Consider the following 8614-nt stretch of genomic DNA (forward strand, 5'->3'; position numbering starts at 1 on the left):
ATCTCAGCTATTTTCAAAGGTGGGGATAAAAACATGTTGAGTAATTATTGACCAATTTCTATTCTTCCTATTTTCTCCAAGGGTCTAGAAAAAAATATATTTAAACGTATCGAATATTTTTTTCGTAAAACATATTCCATACAAAAAGAGTTTAAATTTGGCTTTCAAAAAAGTGTATGTATTGAATCGGCATTGTTACTACGGAAAGAAATTATACTTGGAAATATGGAAAAATGACTGCTCACTCTTGCTATTTTCATCGACTATAGTAAAGCTTTTGATTGCCTCCAATCACACAACGCTACTTTCAAAGCTTTATAAATATGGAGTTCGCGACATATCATTCGAATTGCTTAATTGCTACAGAATTGCTACAGAATCGCCAGCAAAGTGTGACTATTGACGGCCAACCCTTACCGTTCTCGAAAATTGTTTGTGGCGTCCCGCAGGGCAGTATCCTGGGAGCTTTATTGTCCAATGCTTAAATAAACGATGTAGTGAACATCACTGATCGAGCTCAATTTTTAATTTATGCAGATGACACGAGTTTTCGTTTTTCCGGTAATGATATTGATGAGCCTATGAGAAGGGCAAATTTCCGTATAGAATTTTTTTTCTTTTGGTCAGATGTCAATAGGTTAAAAGTTAACACATTAAAATCAAAAACAATTTTATTTAGAGCCGTTAATAAATTAGTAAATATTACAAATCTCCTAGTAATTGGAAACGCGTCAATTGAAATAGTACAACACAAAACTCTTGGTGTGTACTTCTCTGAAGATATGATATAAAATTACGACATTAAATATTTAACGAAAACACTTTCTCAAGTAGGGGGGCAGTTGCTAGGTGCTGAAGTTTTTTGCCGGTAAATATTAAGCTAAACATATACTACGCCTTGTTCAATCCCTATTTGAATTACTGCCACTTGGTATGGGGGACAACTACAAAGACAAACTTAAATAGCAGTCTATGACTTAAAAAAATATATTGCGTTTTATTGCGGATGCTCTGTATAACTATCATACTGAATCCTTATTTCATAAATATAAAGTAATTCGTGTAGAACACTTCTATGAGTTCAGCCTAATTCATTCAATCCGCTTTCCATCTTCAAGGTTTGTGAATTTTTATATCGCACTTTCGAACTAACTTTACATAAAAGCACTATCAATACACGTTTTCCAGAGAAATGGTTCGTCCCTTGAAATTGCACAAATTATAATCTTCAATTACTTCGCTAGAACATTCAAACATTCCTAAATAAATGGCATCTTCATAGCAGCAATGTTTTCGCTCTTCCTAAAAATAAACTTCGCACATACTTTGCATAAAGCCATAGAAAATGTTTTTTTTTCATGTTGGCTTGACGGTGTGGCGTGAAAAATATATTAATTTGTGATATCATACTTTACAGACTGAATTATGATATTTTCGTGAAGTGGCTGCTGTCGTTTGTTATGGGACCCCAAACCCCCCTCAAGCTGCGAGCATAATGGTAGAACTGGATGCTTTTTCATAAAAAACTACTGAGATATTACATTTTGTGTTCAAGCAAATACAATCTCGTAGGCTTAAAGCACAGACCACAGATGTTACAACATACTGTTTTCGATTGTGTAGTTGTTACTGAGGTAAAAATGATTCTAGACCTGCGTGGGACACGGGGTTGGCTTCCGTTGCCCTAGTAAGAAACTCACGTTCAGCAACTGAAACATATATTGCTAATTCCAGAAACATGGGTCTACTCTAGACCAACCCGTGAAAAGCTAACTTGTTGAATGACGGGAAAGAGATGTGCCAGAGGAAAGGAGGGGAGCAACGTTTCGACCGAACAATCTTCTTCAGGTATACTAAAAGGGGAGATGACAGATCAAAATATATATACAACGTATATACAAAAGGCGGAGGTAACGCGTGGCAGACGGGACGGGAGAGAGGGAGGAGGAAAAGCCGTCGAGTAAGGTGCCAGGGGCCTGAAGTCAACAAGTGAAAGAATGTGGGGGGTGGGGGGAGAGTGTTTAGAGCACCCCCTGCAACCACCCAAATTATCAACAAGAGAGAGAGAAAGAGAGAGAGAGAGAAGGGAGCGGGGGAAAAGGGAATGTCTAATATCCGAAAGAAAGTTTCCTGTTCAAACCGGTAGGGAATTCCGTGTTGATAAAAATTAACCTGTTTTCTTTTTTGCGCGAGGTGGGTACATGGAAGCTTGATTTGACGACGCATACTCGCATGTTGAGTTTGGAATGATTTTTGGAGAAGTGTTTAGATACCTGTGTGGAGAGGTCATGTTTAATTTGGCCCGCTCTTTCAAGTGTGACAATTCTGCGGTGTTCTTGGAAGCGTTTGTGGAGTCGGCGGTCGGTTTCGCCGATATATATGATACAATCGGACAGAGTGCGCAGGAAATAATGTATATAAGATTATAAGATTTACAGGTGTAATTGTCAGGGATTCTATTTAGCGGGTTGGAATCGTAAGTGGGGCTGTCGACGGTAAGTGAAAGCGGGTGCTTTAGAAATAAATTTAGAGTCTACGAGGTAGCAAGTGGCGTCCACGAATAGTTTGCCGAGCCTATGTGTGGAGGAATGGAATGTGAAGATGAGGGGGTTGCACGGTGGTTTAGTTCTTGCTGGGGAAACAGGGCGTCGTTCCGTGAAATGTTACATACGCGACTGCTCACATTGCGCAAAAGACCGAGTGGGTAACTACGTTAAATAAAGAAAGTGGTCATCGTCTTAAGCTGATGACGCAAATCGATGTCGTCGCTGCAAATCCTACGGAGGTGGAGAGATTTTGAGAAAGGAATAGAGTTGATTTGGGATCTAGGATGGTTCGAGGAGTAGAGAAGGTAGCTATGGCTGTCAGTGGGTTTATAATGCACAGAGGTGTGGAGCTTGTGACCGTCACTAGTTATTTTTAGGTCTAGGAAGTTGACAGAGTATTTCGATATCAGGGAGGTAAACTTGAGGGAGGCGTGGGCGCTACAGAGTGCATTGGTGAAGCGGTAAACTACGGGAGGGGGGCCAAAACCAAAGATGTCGTCAATATAACGCCCGTCGAATTGTAAAGGCGGTTGTGGAAAGGAATTAAAGAACGAGAGCTCGACGTAGCCGACAAAAAGGTCGGCGGATGAGGTACCCATCTTTGTGCCCATCGCTACACCACAATTTTGGCTATAGAGGGAGTTGTTGAATTGGAAGACGTTTAGTGTTAGGACGAGTTCGGCGATACGGATTACGGCGTGAGACGGGGAGTTTTGAGAAGGACGCTGATCAAGAAAATGTGAGAGAGCCTGTAGTTTTTCGGCGTGAGGAATTACCGTGTAAAGAGAAGTGATGTCCATTATGAAGACGATAGTGTCGGGGGTCGAAGCCAGATTAGACAGGCGTTGGAGGATGTCTAGTGTGTCTTTAACTTAACTGGGCAGTCTTTGTACAATAGGCTGAAGGACCGAATCATCAAAAGGGGAGATCAAGTAAGTGGGGCAGGATATGGCGGACACAATATGTCGGCCAGTGGATCCAGCTTTGTGAATTTTGGTAATTAGGTAGTATCAGGCGGCGTGTTGATTACGAACGATTAGACGATTTGCAGCGGGGGGAAGGGGGTCGCTTTCATTTAAGAGCTTTGCGGTGGTTGTAATTTTATCTTGAAAATCGGCGGTGGGGTCAGAGGAAAGGTGTTCGTAAAAATCAGAAACGGAGAGTTGTCGGAGAGCCTCCTCGGAGTAGAGATCACTACGCCAAACTACCGCGACTCCACCTTTGTAGGCTGGCCCGATTACGAGGTCAGTGCGGTTTCGAAAGGATTTTAAAGCAGTAACTTCCTGTGGGGTTGCGTTCCAAGATTTAGAGGTCAGGTTGCTAGAAGAGTTGGCAAGAATACTACGGGATTCTTTGATTGAAATGCCATTTTCCGGGTGTTTTGCGGGAGGCGGGGTCCAGATCCTAGTCTTCGGGTGAATGGTGGCGAAAATGGTGCGATTGAAGTTAGATGGCTGCGGGGTGAAGTGGATATACACAGTGCCCAGCGGAACTTCACATCATCAGTTGAATGACAACTCGTCGATGGCCAGCTTGCCGAATAGGTCAACTCGCCATAGGGCAACTGGTCGAGGGGCAGTTCGTCGAAGAGGATATCTGGTCGCCTCTTTTTTAACATCGCAGTTATGATCTGTGTCCCAACGTGAATACATTATTTGACTGATTGATGGTGGCAGCAATTCGCATAACCCCGATACGTTCTCCTCAGTGTCCTCGTTTAGTCGTCGATGTGCGGGATAAATGATTAGTTTTTGCCTATAAAGTACTACTCTCCAATAATGTTTTTTGAGCAAAATGGGTACTGCGTAAATAAGGAAAATCCTAGCTCGAGCCGATGCACGCATAAACAAAATATTAAGGGGAAAATAGTGCGGCGCAGGATGGGGGAAGACCCGGACAAACGACAAAATAGTGTCCCGCTGTTTTGCACTATTTTTGTTTCACGCCCACTGTGGATTCCGAGCACCACGACCGCGTGATGAATAAGAGTAACGATGTGATGGTCCGAGCTCCCGTCGGTGTGTGCGAGCAATCTAGCGGTGACAAAAGTTTTAATACGAAAACTCCTAAAACTAAATTTTCAGAGTGCGAGGAGATAGGACACAAACGCTTGATCTGAGTGTTCTGAGAACGTGCCTTCAGAGTTTCCCACTTCTACTGTGCTAGCGTTCACTGGCACACAATCCGAACAAAAGGAAGAAAATTAATTTATGGCCGAAAGATATAAAGCAAGCAACGACAAGGGAAAGGCAGCCTATTGGATTTTTAGGAATGTTCTATGAGTTGCCCTTTCACTGGATGGCCTCTTCGACAAGTTGATCCTTCAACCTACAACGAATTGCCCTATTTGATGAGTTGGCCTTTGAAGAGTCGACCTTTTGACAAATTGACTTTGGACAAGTTGGTCGGGTTCCCAGCAATATACATATTCTGCTTCACTGGGAAGCATATTGCATCGACACTGGAAGGACCCTACACAATCGCGAAACGGCTCACTGACGTGGTCTATCGTATGCGTCGAAGCAATCGATCGCGGGCCCCCGTGGTTCACCATGGTCGACAGCAGTTGTACGAATGACTTCGTTAAGTCTGACTAATTTTTCGAAAGACTGGAGGAGATCGTGTTGAAAGGATGAGGTCTCGCCTTGCGAGAAAGACGGCAACGATGGCACCACGCGATCGGAGTGCTCGTGGCAGCTGCTGAAAGCCCAAAATCACAGAAAGCGGACGTCCAGTTCTGTAAATAGACGCGTCTAACCGGAGGACGTGACAGTCTATTGTTAATGCAAGAAACATGCATACTCTGCATCATTCTGAAATAACGTTTTTAATAAACAATTTTTTATATTCGTTGAAATGATCGGACGGAGCATTTGTGTTCTGGGAAACCATCGGCGAGGCATAGACGTGATCATTTTTACAAATAAAGGTTTAACCCTTCGCTTGCTGTGATGCTAACTGCTGAACGAGACCTCCTTTCAAGGCTCCTTTAACGGCACCTTTGGCTTGCTGGGATGCTGCTTGTTGAACCAGTGCTCCCTTAAGAGCGCCTTTCACTGCACCCTTGGCTTGTTGAGAAGCGGCCTGCTGAACCAGAGCACCTTTAAGGGCTCCCTTGATGGCACCTTTGGCTTGCTGTGATGCTGCTTGCTGAACAAGAGCACCTTTAAGTGCACCCTTTACGGCGCCCTTGGCTTGTTGAGATGCCGCCTGCTGAACCAGCGCACCCTTAAGAGCTCCCTTTATTGCACCCTTGGCTTGTTGAGATGCCGCCTGCTGAACCAGTGCTCCCTTAAGGGCTCCCTTGATGGCGCCCTTTGCCTGCTGAGATGCTGCTTGTTGAACAAGAGCACCCTTGAGAGCTCCCTTTATGGCACCCTTGGCTTGTTGAGATGCCGCCTGCTGAACCAGTGCTCCCTTAAGGGCCCCCTTGATGGCACCCTTTGCCTGCTGAGATGCCGCCTGCTGAACAAGAGCGCCTTTGAGCGCGCCTTTTACGGCACCCTTAGCTTGCTGAGAAGCAGCCTGCTGAACAAGTGCTCCCTTAAGGGCCCCCTTGATGGCACCTTTTGCTTGTTGAGATGCTGCTTGCTGAACAAGAGCGCCTTTGAGTGCGCCTTTTATGGCTCCCTTTGCTTGTTGAGAAGCGGCCTGCTGAACCAGTGCTCCCTTAAGAGCACCTTTGATGGCTCCCTTCGCTTGCTGGGAAGCTGCTTGCTGGACAAGTGCTCCCTTAAGTGCGCCCTTTATGGCTCCCTTGGCTTGTTGAGAGGCGGCCTGTTGAACCAGTGCTCCTTTCAGAGCACCCTTAATGGCACCCTTCGCCTGCTGAGATGCTGCCTGTTGGACAAGAGCTCCCTTTAGTGCTCCCTTTACGGCACCTTTGGCTTGTTGTGATGCCGCCTGCTGAACCAGTGCTCCTTTAAGTGCTCCCTTGATCGCGCCTTTAGCCTGCTGAGATGCTGCCTGCTGAACAAGTGCTCCCTTAAGAGCGCCTTTCACTGCTCCTTTGGCTTGTTGAGAAGCGGCCTGCTGAACTAATGCTCCCTTAAGAGCACCCTTGATGGCCCCCTTTGCCTGCTGGGATGCCGCCTGCTGGACAAGTGCTCCCTTAAGTGCGCCCTTTATCGCACCCTTGGCTTGCTGAGAGGCGGCTTGTTGAACCAGTGCTCCTTTCAGAGCACCCTTAATGGCACCCTTCGCCTGCTGAGATGCTGCCTGTTGGACAAGAGCGCCCTTTAGTGCTCCCTTTACGGCACCTTTGGCTTGTTGTGATGCCGCCTGCTGAACTAGTGCTCCTTTAAGTGCTCCCTTGATCGCCCCTTTAGCCTGCTGAGATGCTGCCTGCTGAACGAGTGCTCCCTTAAGAGCGCCTTTCACTGCTCCCTTGGCTTGTTGAGAAGCGGCCTGCTGAACTAATGCTCCCTTAAGAGCACCCTTGATGGCCCCCTTCGCCTGCTGGGATGCTGCCTGCTGGACAAGTGCTCCCTTAAGTGCGCCCTTTATGGCACCCTTGGCTTGCTGAGAGGCGGCTTGTTGAACCAACGCTCCTTTCAGAGCTCCCTTGATGGCACCCTTCGCCTGCTGAGAGGCTGCCTGTTGGACAAGAGCGCCCTTTAGTGCGCCCTTTACTGCACCTTTGGCTTGTTGAGATGCCGCCTGCTGAACCAGTGCTCCCTTGAGGGCTCCTTTGATTGCACCTTTAGCCTGCTGGGATGCTGCCTGCTGGACAAGTGCTCCCTTAAGAGCACCTTTCACTGCACCCTTGGCTTGTTGAGATGCCGCCTGCTGAACGAGTGCTCCCTTAAGGGCTCCCTTGATAGCACCCTTCGCCTGCTGAGATGCTGCCTGTTGGACTAGTGCTCCCTTAAGTGCACCTTTCACTGCACCCTTTGCTTGTTGAGAAGCGGCCTGCTGAACCAGTGCTCCCTTTAGGGCTCCTTTGATTGCACCTTTAGCCTGCTGGGATGCTGCCTGCTGGACAAGTGCTCCCTTAAGAGCACCTTTCACTGCACCCTTGGCTTGTTGAGATGCCGCCTGCTGAACGAGTGCTCCCTTAAGGGCTCCCTTGATGGCACCCTTCGCCTGCTGAGATGCTGCCTGTTGGACTAGTGCTCCCTTAAGTGCACCTTTCACTGCACCCTTTGCTTGTTGAGAAGCGGCCTGCTGAACCAGTGCTCCTTTAAGGGCTCCCTTTATGGCACCCTTCGCCTGCTGAGATGCTGCCTGTTGAACCAAAGCGCCCTTAAGTGCCCCCTTTATGGCACCCTTGGCTTGTTGAGATGCCGCCTGCTGGACCAGTGCTCCCTTAAGAGCTCCCTTGATGGCACCCTTCGCCTGCTGGGATGCTGCCTGTTGAACAAGAGCGCCCTTAAGTGCACCCTTTATGGCACCCTTTGCTTGTTGAGATGCCGCCTGCTGAACCAGTGCTCCTTTAAGAGCTCCCTTGACGGCACCCTTCGCCTGCTGAGATGCTGCCTGTTGAACGAGAGCGCCCTTAAGTGCACCCTTTATGGCACCTTTGGCTTGTTGAGAAGCCGCCTGCTGAACCAGTGCGCCCTTGAGGGCTCCTTTGATGGCACCTTTGGCCTGTTGGGAGGCCGCCTGTTGGACAAGCGCTCCTTTCAAGGCACCTTTCACGGCACCTTTTGACTGCTGCTGGTAAGCTTGCTGCAGAAAAGCGCCTTTTACTGATCCCTTGACCTGCTGCAGTTCTAGCCTCGCTTCCTCTGCTCTTGCCGATTGGTTACCTGACCTGGCATCTGAAATGTGAGACAAGGTTCTGCGGTGAGTAACTCGTGTTTTGTAACTCCGACGTTTGTTTCTAGGTTTAGTCATACTAAAGTGGCAACATAGGCTTATCCCTTAAGCAAGCAATTTAACATAAAAAACCTTTCTGTTCACTATTAAAGGCAGTGTAGAAAGGCTACGTTTAAAAAAGAAATTGTATAATCAAGAGCTGAAGTGTCCCTATCTGCGCTCTTTTTATGCGCTGGCTACTGCAGGCAGTGCACCTTTCCTATGTGCCTGTGTCATGTACTTTTTATGCCTCCCCCACAATCAAGCCC

The 8614-nt window shown here is 47.2% G+C and overlaps 1 protein-coding gene across 1 annotated transcript; it reads right to left on the bottom strand.

Moving 5' to 3' along the window:
- Nucleotides 1–5477: 5477 nt before the first annotated feature.
- On the bottom strand, nt 5478–8384 carry LOC120838588. The gene has a single exon (XM_040208579.1). The coding sequence runs from the start codon at nt 8382–8384 to the stop codon at nt 5478–5480; it is 2907 nt and encodes a 968-aa protein (XP_040064513.1).
- Between the last annotated feature and the right edge of the window lie 230 nt (nt 8385–8614).

Source organism: Ixodes scapularis, unplaced genomic scaffold, assembly GCF_016920785.2.
Source record: "Ixodes scapularis isolate PalLabHiFi unplaced genomic scaffold, ASM1692078v2 PGA_scaffold8__174_contigs__length_109621045, whole genome shotgun sequence".
NCBI lineage: Eukaryota > Metazoa > Arthropoda > Arachnida > Ixodida > Ixodidae > Ixodes > Ixodes scapularis.

Excerpts from the sequence above, each read along its gene's own strand:
- LOC120838588 (XM_040208579.1), bottom strand. The coding sequence starts at position 8,384 with ATGACTAAACCTAGAAACAAACGTCGGAGTTACAAAACACGAGTTACT.